Source organism: Hypomesus transpacificus, chromosome 8 (genome assembly GCF_021917145.1).
Source record: "Hypomesus transpacificus isolate Combined female chromosome 8, fHypTra1, whole genome shotgun sequence".
Taxonomy (NCBI): Eukaryota; Metazoa; Chordata; class Actinopteri; order Osmeriformes; family Osmeridae; genus Hypomesus; species Hypomesus transpacificus.
In genome coordinates, this window is record NC_061067.1 from 7,420,694 (window position 1) to 7,440,450 (window position 19,757).

Here is a 19,757-nt window from a genome sequence, read left to right on the forward strand (position 1 = left end):
AGTTTAATCTGTAAATGTATCGTATATAATTGTGCAATGTCTTAATGCGATGTTGATTAGTTGAACCTGATTTAATGGGCATACATTTTTAGGCAACCAGTGTTGTTGTTGTGTTTATACAGTTGGTGAGCACGAGGTGGCGATTTTGCGCTCTTGCCATTCATCCTCTTGAAGCGAGCTGGAAGGTGGGCAGAACACGATCATGCGCCTGTCGCTCGAGCGCTCCAACACCCAGCTGCGGTGGGGCAAATGAAGTGGACTGTTCGGTTCGCGGAATAGGTGTGTTGTTGATTTGAGGAATCATTTATTGTGTCTGTGATTTTGTCATGTATAACTTGTTATCGGTAAAGCTGGTTGCAACTTATAGCTAACGCCCCCTCTTATCAGCGCAAAATGTGCTGGTATGAAGGCGACCTAACCTAAATGGGCTATTCGAATTCTGTTAATTTCACTTACGGATGGAAACCGGTTTGACCAAGAAGAGGACACTCTTTTATAACTCTAAACAACATTGACTTTTAGGGAAAAGAAATGTCAAGAGACAGCATGACGGCTGTACGAGGAGCACATTCACAGAACGCAAGTTCCACTGGACCTAAGGAAAATGGACAAAACTCACCAAGCCCAGTTCCAGCGAATCCGAACTTTGCTCAACCCTCGGCGGACCTACCAGATAACAGCTTTGGGTCCACAGCGGGGGAACTCACTCACACGTGGATTCAATTCGCAAAGACGTTTGTTCTTATTTTCCCCATATACGTTTTGGGTTATTTGGAATTGAGTTTCAGTTGGCTACTGATTGGACTTGTCATATTCTACTGGTGGAGAAGAAACACTGGAGGCAAGAACAATAGACTGAGCAGAGCCTATGCGTTCTTTGAACAAGAGGAGAAAACCGTAAAGCAAAGTCTGACCACCTCAGATTTGCCGTCATGGGTAAGATGAGGCCTAAAAGGGCATACATTGCCACACATTTATTTCCATGGATAGGATTTCATGTTATCTTTTCTCAGTCCATGTGAAACTATTTCTGAGTTTCTAGGAAAACCATCACCAGACTTGATGAGGGAGCAATACAGTGTCATGTAAAGCTGTGATTAGGCAGCTGTCCTCGGCAGTGACATTACACTGAGCCACTTTCTAAATACAGCCAGGCACAATAGTAAACCGGACACCCGGGTGTATGCAGACATGCCCACAGGGACCCTGCTATTATAGGACGACCCACCACTGTGTAACATTAGCTAACTGCATCCTTAAGAATGGAAGATCAACTTCTCACTAACATATTAGTCAAAAGTTGACTTTTACTGAAGTCTGGCCGGCCATGTGGTATACATAAGGCAATGGGAGTGATGGGCAAGTGTTCTCCTGAAACCGAGAATGTGATTAGGTGTGACCCTCATTAACATAACAGCCCAAGTCATCTACAGGGAATTTGGGGAACAGCTATGGTGTCTTCTGCCCTTCCAACTGACAAGGTGACTGCCAATTTGGTCATGGGAAAAACATGAGGTGTCATGACCAATTTTCACTCTATTTTTATCCCAAATGTTTGGCATTGTCACACTGTCCTGTGCCCTGTGGCTTGCCTAAGGCTCAATCACCTGAAAAGGTTGTGTTCGACAGCACTTGAGATCACCCTTCTTCAGCACCATTGGATTTTAATGGGATCAATCTGGCCTGAATATACTGCTTCCATATAACAAGGGTCCCTTGATGATAAGTGGAAAATACTGGATAGAGGATGTAATCGGTACTAAAAAGTACTTTTCCATTTCATAGCCAGCCTAAAGCTTAATAAAGATGTAACCCAAACCATGTTATCTTAGTTAAGGGGCCTACAGACCAACAGAACGACTTAACAACTCATAATACATCAAGTTTGGTTCCTGTGTGTAAAGAAACACATATTCAAACTGTCTAATTCACAGAGGGACACTGTCCAAGGTCTGCTGGTAGAATGTTATGAGATAGGCCCTAAGGTTCCAACAAAGAGGCCTAGATTCAATTTGCCAGTAGATGAAATGCCTTTCCCCTGGAGCTGCCGGCAAGCACTACTGAACAAAAGCATGCTTAGGAGTAGCTGTTTTCTCAACGTATGTATCCTCATAGTTGTTTACAGTGACCAACACACTGAGCTATTGTGTTGCACAGCCTCCAGGGGACACTCCCTGATATAACAACAGACATCTGATCTGGTGTTCCTTATGGAGGAGGAAGAGGATGTTCTTATGTAGATCATATTTAGGAGACTGTATGATGCTTCCTGTCCTTATGAGAAACTTTTAAACTTTTGAAATTGAAACGTTTAATGAGCCAGCTATTTCTCCTCAGACATTTCACGGAGCTTAAACTGTAATCCACTGCTCACTCGAAAAGGTTTCTCCATATCATTTCTCAGACAGGATGAGTTTCCAGACGAGTCTATATCCTCTATATTTCTGTTGGTAATCCCTTTGAATAAATATTTAATAAATACATGTGTACATACACTTGTGTAAAAAAACATTTTTACACACAAACACTACCAAAACACTATCTGACAGCATTCATAAATCTGGAAAAATTAGCTTAAGAAGCTTTTTCTATCAGGCAAAAAAATGCTGCGCTATAATATTATTTATTTTGTGTGTAAAGCTCAAGTCTTTTTTGGTGGTGAAGTATATAGAGTGAGTCATCTGCAGTTTAATGCTGCCGACTGTGAGAAGTAGGCCTAAACAGTTCCGGCAGCTTATTCACCAGTCCTGGGAGACACAAGTTCTCAAGGTGAAGGCAAAGTGGAACAAAAAATAAAATCCTCTGGTGAATCTCTTGAAGAGAAAAGACATGGTGTCGGCAAAGATTTCAGCTTTGCGGACAACCAAACCTGATTCCATCCTGTATGTGATGCCTTAGCTTTTGCTTTCCTTCTGACAAAGGTCTATGCTACACTTCCCTTTTGGTCACATCAACTTCCCACTTTCATATTTTATTCATTTGAAAATGACAAACCTACAGACCTAAGAGCGTCTGCTAAATGACTAAATGCACAGTCTACTTGTAAAGGGATTATTAACAGGGTTAGGGCTGAAGAAAGGCCTGTTCCAATGGGCATTTTGCAATCAAAACATCTCACATGCTGTAGATATAGTCCTCCTGAGGCCATTTCAGAGCCTTTAAGTAGCATGGATGTACTTGGGGACCAGATCATTGCCAACCCTGTCACTCACCCCGTGAGTGTTTCTAATTGCTTCACCAAGTCACTTCCAGGTTTTAATTCTGTATGATCCAGTGTGTGTTTCTGCTGCTTTTACTCCCAGTCCTCCTACTCCTCTCCCTGCTCAGTCCCTCCCAGTCCCAGTAATGCTGAATCAGCTCTCTTCCTACTTGCATCAGTATTTAACTCAGCTCCATCACAGCTTCTATTGCCGCACGGGGAATAACAAATAGACAGCTTCTTTTTTTCGTTGTACATGTGGGATGAAAGGGTGTCTTGCTCTCTGTTTAGAAATGGTTGTTGTCATACTGAAAAATGTGGGGGCCGCTGTTATTTATTCATGGTGGAAGAAAGGGGAAAGGGGGGGGGGGGGTCAGGAAGAGAGAAAATGAATGATACACAGATGGTGTGTATGAATGAGTGAGTGAGATTGACTGTGGTTGTGTGAATAAAGAGTACATGCCTAGGGCACTTGTCTCTATCCCTGATGCTCAGTCTCTGCTGAGCTCAGCCACTGTATATTTGATGACCAGATAATTGGTGCAACGAGAGGTATTTGTCATTACACAAAGATAAGTCAGTAGCAAAACCTGAAACAAGATTGCTTTTATAATCCAACACACACACTCATTAATGTCTGTTGTTCCTCACCCTCCCCAGGTCCACTACCCTGATGTTGAAAGAGTGGAGTGGTTAAACAAGGTAATGACAAAGAGATATTGTCAGATCTATTATTTTGGGATGAAGGCCTGCCTCTGCTTTCGAATCCTCTTTGATGACTACACATGAATGTGGAGCTTTTCTCTCTCCCTCTGTACATCTCTCTATCTCGCCTTATCTTTCTCTCTCCCTGTACATCTCTCTATCTCGCCTTCTCTCTCTCCCTCCCCCATCCCATCCTCACACCAGCAGATCTATAGCGGTAGATGCAGCGACGCACACTGCGGCATGCTGAAGCACACAGCCACTGCCCCATACGATGCGTAAACCAAGGAGCCAGTCATATTCCAGTTTCTTTGACCACTCCCCATTGAAATCCCCTGAACTTGGACGTTTGAAATATTGATATGTACACACTACTACCAACACTACTGTATGTTAAGCACATTATAGACGTGAGGAGATTAATGAAAGGCGCTCCCATAGCTTTCATGGACACATCGTTTTGGGGAAGGTTAGTTGTAATCTACAGTTTTTGTTGGATGGCACATTCTATAGCCATTTAGTAGATTAGGAATACCTCAGCAGGATAGTCTTAGAGAGGCGAACCCCTAACGGCTATGATGAAAGCTGCCAGATCATGACCTCAGAAAGTGTTGGCCAGAGTAGCAACCAGGCAGGTGCCAATGGTGCCATTGGTGCCAGCCCACTGACCTGTTTCCCTTCTGTGACCTGCTCAGACAGTGAGACAGATGTGGCCCTACATCTGCCAGTTTGTGGAGAAGCTGTTCAAGGACACCATCGAGCCGGCAGTGAAGGAAGCCAATGGCCACCTGGGCTCATTCTGCTTCAGCAAGATCGACATGGGCAACAAGGTGAGAGTCACTGCCTAACCATGGTGGGAGAGAGCCCTTAGGTCATAGTTGGCTTGTTGGTAGTTAGACGGTAGTTAGACAAATATGACCATCGTGAAACTCTTGACATCGTAAACTCTTCAAACAAAGTGGCCGTGTGGTTTTGACGTTTGTGAAATGTCATTCTGAAATGGGTCTGTTTCGGCTGTTTATTCTGAGACAAAGTAAGACCCCTAGCAGGCGTTGTAAGGACAGCAGGGGGGAGGGGTGGGCGTTTCTGAAATAGTTTCCGCTCTAGGGTCACGGTTGTGGGGAACTGTCACGCTGGGGGGGGTGGGGTTGTGATCTTAGACGAGCAGAGATGTGTTGGCATGATCCGTTGTCTGTTTTGGGTCCAGCCCCTCAGGGTCAACGGGGTCAAGGTTTACACAGAGAACGTGGACAAGCGTCAAATCATCATGGATCTACAAATCAGGTGACGTGGCTTATCCTGCCAGGACATACTCAGTCATGTCACACCTGGAGGGTCCTTTTTCCAGAGCTCATCTTGCATTCAAAACCAAACTCCGTTTTAATAGACTGCTACCTTGAGGTTTGAAAATGCTGACACTTGTTTCTTTGCAGTTTTGTTGGGAACACTGAAATTGATGTAGAAGTGAAAAGATACTACTGCAAAGCTGGCATTAAGAGCATTCAGGTAATGGAGACCTCTGGTCAATGTTGCAGATGTTTCCAAAATTACATAGATTAATAAACTTTTGTAAATTTTTATAATTGCTGACTTGAACCTTTGTGTGGCTTTACGTAATAGTCTTTTAACAAGTGGAGCACATTAATCACATTTTATTATACCACTTGTTTTCATATACTATTAAATCTAGGTAGGTTCATATGTTGGGTGTTTAATTAAGGTTTTGGACTGTGTTATCAATATTATATTTCTAAAAAATATAATCTAATATAATGTAATCTCACATTGACTTAGCTCATTTGAAAACAACATCATATTGGTATGTATATATGTGTGTGTGTGTGTGTTGTTTGTGTGTGTATTTGTGGGAGACCAAAAGAAAATAGCCCCATGCTGAAGTGCTGAAATATGTAATTGGCCAGTGGATAACAGAATATAGCTGACAGGAAAAGCAATCAAGCTGTCTGCATTGAGAAAAAACGCTATCCTGAGCAACCTTCACTCTGAGCACCTTTATTATTGAACAGAAAACACAGACGCACTCAGACTGTGCTGTAGTGTCGTGCCAAACCAGACACACATTTCGAAATCACAAATTACGTTTGACCAATTAAATGAATCAAAATGTATTATTTAAATCCAGTATTATAGACATATGTAAAGTATGCTCGTCAATCGTTATACTACATGTATGACATACACTTATGGAGAGTGACTCCAAGTGTTGAGTTGGCTTGGATGGCACTGTGTGCAGTGGCTGACTGAACACTATCTCTTTCATTCATGTGATGCAGCGTCCCTCTGTGGAACGTTCCCTCTCAGAGATTGTGATGCGAGCTCATTAGGTGGGTCAGTGGGCCCGCTCCCTGTCCTGTGTCATGTGTCTGTCCTAGTCTGTGTGTGTGTGTGTGCCAATGCCTGTTTGGGTGGCAACAGTAGTGTGTGTGTCTGTGTCGTGTGAGCAGGTCCGACGTTGCGGGTGCTTCTGTCTCACGCCCTAACCCTCCGTCTCCACAGCTCCACGGCGTGCTGCGAGTGGTCATGGAGCCGTTGCTAAGTGACATGCCTCTCATTGGAGCCCTGTCGATATTCTTCCTCAAGAAACCGGTGAGTCCCCGGCAACCCTCCTCCCCGTCACTCCCCGTCCTGCATCAGACTTTCACATCGCCGTCCAAGGCGCCCGCTCATTAACGGGTCCGAGATGGCGGATAATCCATCCGTCTCTCTTTCACTCCCTTTCTTTTTTAGTTCAGAGATTGCTGCCGACTCTTTTAGTACCTTAAGTCGGAATGGGATTTTCCCAGTGGATAGGATGGAGCCTTAAATAGCTACAGATGAGGCTAGCCCTACTTTGGTAGCTCTCTCTTCTGTGCCCCTGCAGCCCACGCAGAGAGAGAGAGAGAGCGAGAGAGAGAGCGAGAGAGAGCGAGAGAAAGAGAGCGAGAGAGAGAGAGAGAGAGAGAGAGAGAGAGAGAGAGAGAGAGAGAGAGAGAGCGAGAGAGAGAGAGAGAGAGAGAGAGAGAGAGAGAGAGAGAGAGCAGATAGACTGTAAAAGACATGGGTGGGGGGATGTGTGCAGGAGCTTGTCAGTAAATCAAATTCTTTTTATGTGGATGTCAGGAAAACCGGTTGGTGTCAATGATTTAAGCGCACACTTACACACACAAACAAACACACAACCACAGACCCACACAAACACCCATGCACTTACACATACACACATTTGCATACACACACACACACACACTTGCACACACAGCTATCCCAGTGGCCTTGCAGCTGATAATGTGTCTACCTTAAGTCAGCCTGACCCTGCAAACATGAACTGGAAGAAATCAGAAAGAAATATGTATAAGACTACACCGCATATACCTGGCTGCCTTACAGTGAACTGAACTGCATACCAAAGCTTCAGTCTTCTTTGTATGAGTGCTCGCCATAAATGGACTGATGTTTTGTGCCAAATAAAAGGAAAACATTCTCAGACCATAATAGGTTAAGCCTCAGTCTTTGTTGGGTTTCATGCTAAACCCAAGTAAAATAGGGAAATTAAACGTTGTGTGCGCGACTGCAGCACTGTTTGTTGTAATAACGTTAAACACTTACCGTTAATGATACCTAATACATTATTTGGGACAGAATGCTGAATCTGTGGTTATACAGTGGTTATACACAGGATGATATGATATGGTCATAAAGGTGATGCTAAAAGTATAGGAAACACATGCTTTATGTGACATTGCTGAGATTACTCATGCGCTATTCAGAACATGAAAGAATGCTGATGCAGCATTTGTACCGGCCTGAATATAGAGGGGAAATTCAAAACAATCAAACCTTCATTTGTTGTTTTCCACTTTCAGGTGGAGCCTGGGGCATTGCCACCCAGTTGTGCTGGGGCTTGGTGTTTGTTTGTTACCAGGTGTTGTGGCCCAGAGGAGAAGTGCTGCCTGCTGTTTGGGAAGCAGCTTTGATAACCCTGCAGTGACAACCCCCCCTCTTTAAACCATCACTGCTGCACAAGTGCAGATCTTCTGCTGAGCACATAACTAGCAGGGGAGAGATAAAGACACAAAGACATGGAGAGAGAGAGATAGAGATGACAGAGGGGGGTTGGAAAGAAATAGAAATTAATACTCACAGTGAAACCAATACTTGGGGTCTAGAGAGAAATGAAAGTGCCGCAGTGTGTTAAGAGGATTTTAAATTGGAGCTGTCGGCTGTATGCCTTTTTCACGCCTCAGAGTACAGTGTCTTTCCTGTGACTCTGCGCTTGTGATCTACCTACATCAAGTTAACAGCATCAGTCTGGCCTAGAACAACAATACTCTTTCCTTAGGACTCCTTTGCAAACAGACAATTGTCAGGAGCCTAACCACAGAAAGGTACACCATCCATTGATCCCATTTGGTCCACACCAGCCATGCTGTTTCTCGAGGCGATCAGGGTTGTGAATGTTTTAGTAAGCCAGGTGTTTGTGCAGTCCCCTCGGCAGGATTTGCTGGCTCACTGAGCTGGTGATGACTCACCAAGAGGCCTCACGGGGATCTGACCCCTTTTGAACTAGGACTCAGGGAAAAACACGGCCCTGTCCGTCAAGGTTAAATAACACACACTCCTCACTCTGTGGTCTTTGTTAAACCTCGAATTGGTATGATTTGTGGTAGAACTGGTTTCGTAGCAGGAATATGTGTGTCGGTATGCCTTTTTGGCATACAATTGGCTGTTCCTGGTGTTGTGTTTTAGTAGTATCTGTATTAATTAAGAGCTGTGCCACTCTGACGGTACATCAAGTGTGGCAGAAAAATCGGTAAAGTTGAATGCTTTATCCAGTTATGAGGAGGCCTGTTATTTTCCACCCTCCCATCTCATATCTAAGTTTTCCCTCCGAGAAATTAAATGAACCTGTGACTGAAAGAAATGAGAACAATAACCAGCTACTGCACTGCAGGGAAATATGGTTTTGTCTGCGAGTATGTTTGTCTTGATTGACTCCTAATTGTTCTCTCTCTTTCTGTTTCTCTCTCCTTGTCCTCTCTGCTGTCCTCTTTCTCTTTTCTTTGTAGATTTTGGACATCAACTGGACTGGCCTGACCAATATTCTAGACATTCCTGGGCTAAAGTAAGTCTTGGGAAACTGGTTTGTCAGCCCACTCTCCTAACACACTGAACCAGCACGGTTATCTGCAGGGCTTATCAGAGTAGCTATGCCTGTTGAGTTTGTAGGTATTTTATCTCTTTTTGTGCTTGTCAATGTGTGTGTGTGGAGACGGTGTGTTTGTGTGTGTTTTTGCACTGGCCCATGTGAGTGTTTTATTCTTGCGAGGAGAATATAGCCTCACGGCTGGATTGCTTTCACCTCATTAAGCCTTCATGCTGAACACAGTGCTGCAAGTGCTTTACTAAGCCCCAGTCAGGGTAGTGGCACGGCTCAGTCGAAACACTGCGGTTTTCATCCCATTCTCTCTTCAAATCTCTTTCTTTTCGTCTCAGTGAAAGTACAGTAGTTGCTAAATCGGTCCGCTCTCAGTGGGTTTGGAATACTTGACTATTGAGACATAATTGGCTAATGACCAGGGGACTTGGGGAATTCTTCAGGCGAGTTGGAATTAAAGAGAATCGCTTTGTAAAGCGCAGCTGTTAAGCTACTTTGGTTTTTAATTCGCTTATAGAACAAATACTTACTGTTCGCGGGGACAATGTGGGGAAAAACCTTCCACTGTTGAAGCACCTGAAATCAAAAATGAAATCATATCTCTTGGAGGACAGACAGACAGACACACACGCCTGCCCAACCTCAGAAAAGAATCTGGAAATGTGTAATCAATCTCAACTGCCAGTAGACCATGACTCAGTTTGATGTGTGTGTGTGTGTGTGTGTGTGTGATATGGGAGCCCTGCTCATGTGCAGTGGGTGGTGGGAGTGATGTGTTGCAGGGCTGGGTTTGGGAATGGGGTCGTCTGGCGTTAGGAGACATGTTCCAGCTCCAGCCCTAGCTCCATGAGCGCAGGGGACTGGCAGCGTCAGCTGCCTACTACAGCAGTCTGAAGACACTCCCACTCTCCCTTAGCCCACCCCACCCTGCTGTCATAGTCCCCGCCCCCCCAGAACCATACCACGGTTCATGAAGTCTCACTCTTTCGCTCTCTCTCTCTCTTCCTCTTTATCTGATAGCCCGTTCTTTATCTGATAGACGTTTCTCAGCAACTCCACTGAATGTGTGCGGGCGCGCGTGTGTGTCTGTGGCCGTGTGTTGTGGCGGTCTGATGTTATTTCTGGTGAGGACGGCGGAGTCACCCGCCGCCGCCGCAAGGTCAGCAGGGAACAATAACAGCTGAAGCTGCCGGAATCTTCCACGGCCGTTGCCACACGGCTACAGCCCCGCCCCCGGCCCCCCCCACCCCACCCCCCAAACCGTGCACCTCCTCCACGTGATCGATCATGCTCTAAGGAGGAGAGTCATGTTCCCTCTAATGCCCCTCTAAATCTGCTCAGTGAGGAGCACCCCCGCCTGGCGCTATCTTCCTTAAGGCTGGACAGAGAAAGGAAATAATGAGTGTGGGTTTTTTGTCCGAGGAGAAGACATGGTGCGGAGGCACCCTGAGGGGATGCTGCACTGTCAGCGACAGTTCAGCCTGCTTGGATGTCACTTTGAAGACACATGTATCTGAGAACTGATGGGCAGTTAAAAAGACGTTTTGCGTCCGCCAGTATTAGTAAATACCTCCCGTTGCTAGGTTACTGCCAGTACATGTATCTGTATTTGGATTCCCTCACTGTGGCCCGTAGGTCTCTGTTGTTGTCCTGTGGAAGGACCTGAAGGTCGTTGTATATTATTGACTTCTTACTGGATCACAGTGATATTTTGAGCTTTGTCGGCTTACTCCAACAACGTGCTTGAACCCATTCCAATGTTCCCTTCGGTCTAACGTTCAGAATAACCAAATAACATATTCCTTTCTGCTTGAATAAGATCATGTGAACATTATTTATACACCAATGATATTAGATTACAGATAGGTATATCTAATCCATTCAATCCATCTAATCTGAAATGAATACATGTAAATGTAATCTCTTGTCTTTTTTCAGAGGCTTCTCGGACAGTATAATTCAAGACATCATTTACAGCTACCTGGTGTTACCCAACCGCATCACCATTCCTCTGGTGGGAGATGTGGAGCTGGCTAAACTGCGCTTCCCCCTGCCTAAGGTAGTGTCTCTGACCTACAGCATCATGCAATATTCAGTTAGCGTTCAGCCTTCGCTTCATTTAGCATTCATGTCAACAACAACAAAACCATGAGTTGTTAGACAGAACATCTGCAACAGTAGCCCTCCAAAGTAACTACCAACAATAATGCTAAGATAATCAAATAGATTATGCTATTATCTATTAGCAGCTATTAGCAGTGAGAAGATCCACAATATCATGCATCATTTGATTCACTCACACTTTAGTGTTGATAAGCACAGCTCGTCGACTCTGTCTTGATGACTAGCGGTCGTGTTTCACACAGCTGCGAGCAAAGCCTTGTTATGTTCCACAGCTAATGTCAGCTCTTATCTCCTCTTCCTAGCTTGGCCTGGAAGTGGCACAGGCTTCTATAATTAAAACTCTCCCTGCCCTCAAGTGGGTCCCTCTTTGTGTGTGTGCGCATACATATTTTCTTTCAATGTATGTTTCATGTATGTTTTGTATGTGTTGTATGTTTTGTATGTGTTTCATGTATGTTTTGCTGTGCGTGTACGTGTGTATCTGTCCAGGGAGTCCTACGCATCCACTTCCTGGAGGCACAGGACCTGGAGGGGAAGGATAAGTTCCTGGGGGGGCTGATCAAGGGCAAGTCCGACCCCTACGGCATCATCCAGATAGGCAACCAGCTCTTCCAGAGCAAGACCATCAAGGAGTGCCTCCACCCCAAATGGAACGAAGTGTTCGAGGTGATGAATGGAAAACGGGCGTAACTCACTCCCTCCTCAGACATGCCGGCGCTGTCTCCCAACGTGTCGAAGCCGTTATACTTACCGTTTGAATACACTTAGCGTTCCACCCTTGAGTTTTTTTCCTTTTCTTCCTCTAATCTGGCTAAGTGTTATTCAATCAATATCATTCCCAACAGGAAACTGTGTCAATAAAATGGAGGGATTGTGTGTGTTGACGTGTCTAGGCACAAACAGCATGCGATATGAATAACATTTGGGGATGTGTTGTCGCCGTGTTCTGAATGGGCACTGTGTCGTTGTGGTCTTTAGGCCTTGGTGTACGAAAACTCGGGCCAGCACCTGGAGATCGAGCTGTTTGATGAAGACCCAGACAAGGATGACTTCCTCGGCAGGTATGATCATCAGACCAGATGGGTTCATTTCCCAGACTGAGCTTCATCATGAAGCCAACGCTGCTCGCTGCTGCTTTATTACACCTGCCTGCTCACGTTCAATACCAGACCTCCCTCTAATGACCCGAGCGCTGCTGACATCTAGTACGTGGATGAACTAGATTGTTCCGAAAACCCCTGTGCAAAGACACCTGACTGCGTCCAGATAATGGATGCTCTCTAGCCAACCGTAGATAACGAAAGCCGTTGATGAATGAGTGACCGCAATTATCCGAGCTCAGCATGGGCGTTCTTCCCAGGGGCAAGACGGACGGCTGGTGTACGGAGGCAGGTCCAGACCAACTCTGTGCGAACGCACTGCCGAAAGATATATATAGACCTCGGTTGAGATCAATCTATGTTTTCACTCCCCCTGCTGACTCGTGTTTAAATCTTTGTCTGCACTTTAATTTGCAGCCTCATGATTGATCTGACGGAGCTTCACAAAGAGCAGAAGGTGGACGAGGTAAAAATGCTTCTTGCGTGTTTTCTTTTATGTTTTTTTTTTTTGGGGGGGGGGGGGGGGGGTTGTCAGATTAATTGACAACGTTAATGTATCATATAAAAGTACCCTCATGAATACATGTCTTCAAAAGTATTGAAATACTTGATCAACCTTTTTGCTTTGATTTACGCAGAAGCCTTAACAACCTTGTTGGGTGTTCATTCATTAATACATTTTCAGTGGTTTCATCTTGAAGAAATCTCTACGGGGAAGCTCCACTTGAAACTAGAGTGGCTTTCTCTTCTCTCCACTCCTGACAAGATGGACCAGGTAGGGTGTTGGCCCCTGCTTCTCTTGGGATCCCTTTAATTATGTATTTACTTAGCGGACACTCTGTTATTCTGTCTGTCATGATGCATGTCGGCTTCCTGGTCTCCTCTGTCCAATCAGGTGTTGAATAGCGTGCGTGCAGATAGGAGCCTCACCAATGAGGGTCTTTCGTCTGCTCTGCTGGTGGTGTATCTAGACACAGCCAAGAACCTACCGGTACGTGGATACGAGTACACTTGTTTGACGATTGTTCCCTTTTGTGAATATAATGGCTGCAGAGCTTTTCTTACGCTGGTGTTTGTATAATATGCTGCAGTCTTCCTCTTCTGACTTGTTCATATGCACAGTGGTGACCTGAAGACCTCAGTCACTTTATCTGTCATGTGTTTGTCAGGAATCCATGTTTCCTTCTCTCTACTCCTGTCCTTCACTCAACTATGCAACGTTTTCACCCTCAACAATGTCTTTTGACCAACAAGTCTGATCCAGGCCTAGAGGTATATCTGTTAACGACCCCAAAAAACTGTGGACAGCAGTTGAAGCTCATTTTTGATATGCGTAGGACCTAGAGTATCTCCCCAAGGTGAGCTCACATGACCAGGAAAACATCTTTCCGACCCCACCCCCCCCCCCCCCCCCCCCCCCCCCCCCCCCCCCCCCCCGATCTCAGCCACAGGAGAGGACACCAACCATTAGCAAGCCTACTGTAGCAGAGTATCTCAGGAGCGTTTTCCAAGCCCTTATTCCATTTCCCCCCCTCCCTCTTCTCTCTCCGTTCCTGCACCATAAAGAGCGTCTTCACAGGGAGTCTGGGCTGTGGAAACTTAAGAGAGAGGAGGGCTTCCGGCCTAGTCTTTTGTGAGAACAGTACACCAGTGTATAGAACATTATTTGTGAGTCCTCCGGTACTCTGCATCCTGGCGTTAGCGCTAGCATTGTGTGTTGTGGAGTGGAAACAGATAACAGAGGTCCTGCAGTCTTCTACCATAAAGAATGTCAAGTGACTTTTGCTGCATGGTGTCCTTTCTAATCATACTTCGATTCTAAAAACCCATTGATTAATCAAATAATCTATGGAAGAAAGTATATGCTGTTCGTGGGAGGGAAGATATCGGAAAAGAAGAATCATTATGGAGAGCCAGCAGTGCAGTAAATCAGTCAGGTATATAGAAAACAGTCGATGGTTTGCTTTGAGGTACATCATATTGAGGGGTGTGTTGAAAGGTGTCCATCTATCGATCTGTCGGATTTGCTGTAGCAAGTAGAAAGTTGCTGGCAGGCATGTATTTCTTCAGCTTGAGTATCTTTCCACATATTTGTCAGTCACTTTAGAGCCAATCCTAGGCATGTGAGAACAGTCGACTAGCTCCACAAAGTCTCCCACAACCATTTTCTGGGGTGAATCCCAGATCGGCCCAAAATGTATTCTTCTGACAGTTCTTTTCTTTTCTATTTTCCCACACATCTGTTTGTAACCCTTTTTTCTCATCCTCCCTGGGTGGTTCTCAACCAATCACCTTCTAACACAGTTTAACCAGACTCAGTCATCCTCATTCTACTAACTCCGGGTGTGGTTCTCTCCCCCTCTCGCTTTGGCTAAAAGACCAACCTGTTAGACTTCAGCTATGAAGGGTTGAAGCAAGCCTCAGTCTTTAAGAAGGTAAAGTAAGAGAAAGTGGGCTCGCATGCACACGTCACACAGAGGCCGCTTGTGTGTGTGTGTGTTCTCTGCTTGTGCCATCCAGAGTCTTGTGAACACCATGGTGAATAGAACCAAAATAATGACGTGTCCGTAAAACGAGCACTGATTCGTCACATGCATGGCAATGGATGATGACATTGTAATGAGACTCTTCAGTTATGACTTGGTAAAGTATGTGCCTGACTTGATTGGCAATCATCTTTTTTCATTTTCATGCCTGTGATGCTTCCTGAATTCTCATATTTCATCCTGTTGGAACTCGCTTTGTTGTTAGAGACTCACGTTTAATTGGGGTACACCTTGATGAAGTTAAAGTGGATTTTCAAGTAGTACTTGAAAGAGAGATACGAGAAAGAAGGAGGGGTCAGGGAGAGAAATCAGAACCTCGCCCACATGATTGACACGTAGTATCTCTGTGTGTTTCCATTAAAATACCTTTCAATGCATTTTGTATCTGTTTTGTATACCAACCCCCCCCCCCCACACACACACAAACACACACACACATACATACAAACACAAACTAATACCCATAACGGAGAACCATTTTTAACCTGCCGCATTTGTGCTTTGTGTTCCCTTTAAATCTCAGTTCTGGCATGTGGTACTGTACTTTGTTCAGTTTGCGTTGTACAGTTATCATGTTTCTCATTGTGCACATGTAGCCTATTAGATATTACATGTCTCCCCAGAGCATTGTGAGCACTAGTAACCTGGCAACCTTAGATGCATTCATGTATACTAGTGTTGTTAATTGTTAGCGTGGCCTTGTGTGTGAACCTGAGAACACAATAAGCACAATTAGAATTCCTAGAAAGTCTAAGCTGGGGCTGGGCTGTTTCCTTGAAAGCTACAGTGTCGGGTTGCCCTGCCTGTCAAAGCCTAAACAATCACCTTATCTGGGACGCACATTAAAACAAGTTTCACTGTAAACGGTGTGCTTCTCCTAGAATGACGTGACGAGTAACACTGCTTCTTGTCTATTTGACTGAGTCACCTCTCTTCTCCTCGTCCTCCTGCAGGCTGGGAAGAAGGGCAGCAGTGACCCCAGTCCCTTGGTTAAGTTTACAGTCGGACACAAAAGCTTGAGCAGTAAGGTAGGTGAGACTCCACAGCTTGTCAACACACTTCTCTCTATGACGAGAAAAAGCTGTGTGAGAGAGTGTTTCCAACCTTTTATTCTCAGGGCAAAGGCCCACTGTGGCTGTGAGTTCATCTCAAGTGGGTTTCTTTTTTTCCTCTGTCCCTTGGGTGTTGTTGTGGTGCATGTCATGTTGCGGTGATTCAGCCCTGCTGTTGTGTTGCCTCCTCAGGTCCGTTACAAGACCAGCGAGCCTCTGTGGGAGGAAGCCTTCTCCTTCCTGGTCCACAACCCCAGGAGACAGGAACTGGAAGTGGAGGTACAACTGCACATCTTCACATTAAAAACCCCTTACCCGTGAACTACAACCCCTATGATATGAAATCGAATGAAAAAGAATCCAAAGTTGGACATGAAACAGGTATACCGTGTAGTAAGTCTAACTTAGCTGTCTGTCGGCCCGGTTGATTGCGCCCAGGTGAAGGATGACAGGCACAAGTGCACCCTGGGTAACCTGACGGTGCCTCTGAGCGGTCTGCTGGCGGTGGAGGACATGACGCTGACTCAGGGCTTCTCCCTCAGGAACTCTGGGCCCAGCTCCACCATCAAACTCAAGATGGCACTGCGGGTAAACACACACTGCACCCCTGTGGCTCTGCTGTCAAACACAGGCTGGATACACACAGCCTGACACTGTCTGATGTCAGTGGGCGGCAAACGGGCGGAAAAGCCAGCTTCACTGGTTCTCCTACCACACCTATCTTGATCAAGGACTCGGCACACATGATTTCTTTGTACACTGTGCATTTGACATTATCCCCACTGTAGTTGCATTTCTTGATCCAATGCATTGACAAAGCAGTAGGCCTAGTTTCAGCCGACCCTAGTTTCGTTGAATACAAATATGCACAGTAAAATTCCTCATTCTGACGTTCTACCCCCCTGCTGTGTTTGTGTAGATCCTGTGCCTGGAGAAGCAGAGTGCATCCGGCCAGCCGTCCTCCGTCCAGGTGAGGAAAGCCAGCTCGGCCGCCAACCTCCCAGGTCCTGGCCCAGGCTCAGGCCCAGTCCCCACCCCCAGACCCTCCGTCTCCGAGTCCCCCCTCACCCCGACCCCTCCGACCCCGATGGAGGCCTCCACCCACACTCTCCACCCTCATTGGAGGGAGGGAGAGCCCTACTCGGCCAGCCCCCTCCGGAGCAGCTCTGACCTGGGCACGTGCATCTCCAGCTCCCAGAAGCACCTGGCCCACAAGGAGTCCAACGCCAGCCTGGCCTCAGACATCTCCCTGCCCTTTCACACCCAGGAGCTGCAGCAGAGGCTACGCCAGCTGCAGAAGTAAGTGCACGCACATACGTGTGCACGCACACAGCCACTGACACACTCTCGGGAATACACGTAATGCTCTTACAAACACGTGTGCATTTGAACTCACTCACTAACAAACGAACACAATAACAAACAAAATAAGCCTGTGCTGTGTCTACAGTGGTGGCGGGCCTCGCCAGTACCCTCTGGGTGAAGTCCAGCTGACAGTGCGTCACAGCTCCCAGAGGAACAAGCTCATCGTGGTGGTGCACGCTTGTCGGTGAGTGCCAGAGTGAGTGAGTGGGTGTAGAATACTGTTTGTTTATCACTGGGATAAGAACAAGAGGGCCGGAATGATGGCAACACTTCACACCACGTATCTTATCTGGTTCTCAAATCATATTTCTCCGTAGAAAACCACAGTCACGATATCAAAGTAAATGTTATTTGTGTAGACCTTTTTACAAGCAATGTCACACATGGGCTTCACATACGCCCATAGAAAAGAACTGCACCAAAACCCAACCTAAACCCTCAAGGAATATGGTCGTAAATAGTGATATGACTGACTTCCTGATGCCCTCAGGAACCTGATAGCATTCACCAAGGACGGGTCGGACCCCTTTATCCGCGTTTACCTGCTGCCCGACAAGAGCAGGACTGGCCGCAGGAAGACCAGCACTATGAAGAAGACCCTGAACCCAGTTTACGATCAAACGTGAGTCCCATCCCTCTGTTAAACACAGCCACCGGACCATCAGGTGACTCGACACGTCACTTTCTGCAGTTGGGGACAAAAGGTCCGGTTTTGCGTTACATATCGAATGAAATTGAATAGCTCAATTAGTTCTCTCAAATGGAGCGGGGTGAACCAAGTAATGTGTGTGTGTGTGTGTTTGTGTGTGTGTGTGTGCAGGTTTGAGTTTAGTGTGTCTATGGTGGAGCTTCACAGGAGAACTCTAGATGTAACTGTGAAGAATGGAGGAAGCATTCTGTCCAAACACAAAGGACTCCTTGGGAAGGTACCAGCATGTGCTATCTTAATCACAAATTGAACCTTAAAGTGTACTTTTATGCTAAACCTTTAGAATCATTTTTTTTGACATGGTGGATCAGGCATTGAGTAGATAGATGCTCTTTTTTGTTTGTTTTTAAGGAATGAGGATTTGATTGAGGAATTTGTAGTTTAATTGTTTACATGTTCATTTACAGGCACTGGTGGATTTGAGCAGTGATGACATAGCTAAAGGATGGACCCAATGGTAAATCTAAATGAATAATGTCAGCTCTTTCGAAATACATTTTCACTTTAATATGAACGTTTTTGAGTCCGAATATGGGAAATTACATAATAAATGAAATATGGCGTGGACAAATATAGTTCGCTATATGTTGATGTTTCCGAATCCCTTTTTGACTTCTCGTAGGTACAATCTCACAGAAGACGGCACCTGCAAACCTGCCCAAGTATAGGAAAGGAGACACGATCAGACCTTCCTGATCATAATACACAACACGCTGTCTGAACCTGCCCACATCCACAGGAAAACACAACTCTCCACTTCAGTATAGTGAAATCTTTGAAGGGCACATCATTTTCATGTCATGCATTTTGTTGTCTGTCTGTTCCTCACTTCAACACAGACAGCTATAAAGATGAAGTGTGGTAGCAGAGTTCCCAATATGCATCCCCTTTGGAGTGAGAACGTTCACACTGTTGTGAAAAGCATTGTCTACCGGAAGATTTAGATGTGTCACAGCATATCTACTGCCTTGTCTGTTTTTATGTACACGCACATAATAAGCATAAATGTTACTGGTTAGAATGTGCAGGTCTTTCTATTGATGCGGTACTGTTATATGAATGTGCCCTTAAAAGGAGCAATGCTAAAATGTCACGTGCAGACTTATGTGATATCTCTGATTTCAACAAATGCTGTTAACACTATTCACACCAAAGGGACAGGCAGAGCCACAAAAGTTGTTGAAAGTAGCATATATAACATATGTTTATTTGTTACATACATTTTTTGTCATGCAGTGGTATGTGTATCCTTTATTTAATTGAGTTGTGCTTCCAATTATGTTCGGAATAGACATGGTGCAATATTGTCTGAATAATGTGACAGTTTCAGGACGGGGAAGTGCTGTATATAGTATGGATCTGTGTACAGGATGTTAAATTAAGAGTTTGAGTTTACCGAATTTCCAGTTTTGAATAGTGTGTAAATGAAAAGTAATATATGAACATGTAACAGCAGACAGCTATGTCAGCTATTGGATTATGCTCATTTTTTTGAGCAGTATTGTTTGATTTTTTTGTGTGTGTGTCTAAATGACAGATTTTGCCATACTGTATTCTAGGTATGCCATGCACTAATTACAGTTGGAACCTACCCATAACCAAACCCACATCCTGTTATCCTACCTGTGCCTTAAAAAATCACTATACATACAAACAGTTTTGCCATCTTTGAGTTTTACAACAAGCAGCCTTAAGGCTTTTGAATAATAATAAAAAGAGTTACTTTACTTGGTGAAAAAGACAAGTCCGTTTTTGTAACTTATTTTAGGATGTGTATTTTCTCATGTACTACACTGGGCCTG

General features: G+C 45.1%; 1 protein-coding gene across 4 annotated transcripts; it reads left to right on the forward strand.

Moving 5' to 3' along the window:
- Positions 1–125: 125 nt before the first annotated feature.
- esyt2b (extended synaptotagmin-like protein 2b) lies at positions 126–19,684 on the forward strand. Of its 4 annotated transcripts, XM_047023924.1 has the most exons (24): positions 126–279; positions 523–936; positions 3,860–3,901; positions 4,600–4,734; positions 5,112–5,188; positions 5,338–5,410; positions 6,422–6,511; positions 8,971–9,026; positions 10,998–11,118; positions 11,673–11,849; positions 12,162–12,244; positions 12,701–12,749; positions 12,969–13,058; positions 13,179–13,274; positions 13,850–13,951; positions 15,783–15,857; positions 16,074–16,160; positions 16,320–16,469; positions 16,801–17,180; positions 17,332–17,430; positions 17,737–17,868; positions 18,067–18,172; positions 18,363–18,412; positions 18,578–19,684. In XM_047023924.1, exons 2-24 carry the CDS (start codon positions 532–534, stop codon positions 18,621–18,623), a joined length of 2,721 nt encoding a protein of 906 aa, XP_046879880.1. In that variant the 5' UTR covers positions 126–279; positions 523–531; the 3' UTR covers positions 18,624–19,684. The 4 variants fall into 4 exon arrangements, with proteins under 4 accessions (XP_046879880.1, XP_046879879.1, XP_046879882.1 ...); XM_047023923.1 differs by having other exon boundaries at positions 127–936; XM_047023926.1 differs by lacking the exon at positions 13,850–13,951 and adding an exon at positions 14,662–14,718 and having other exon boundaries at positions 127–936.
- The last annotated feature ends 73 nt before the right edge of the window (positions 19,685–19,757 follow it).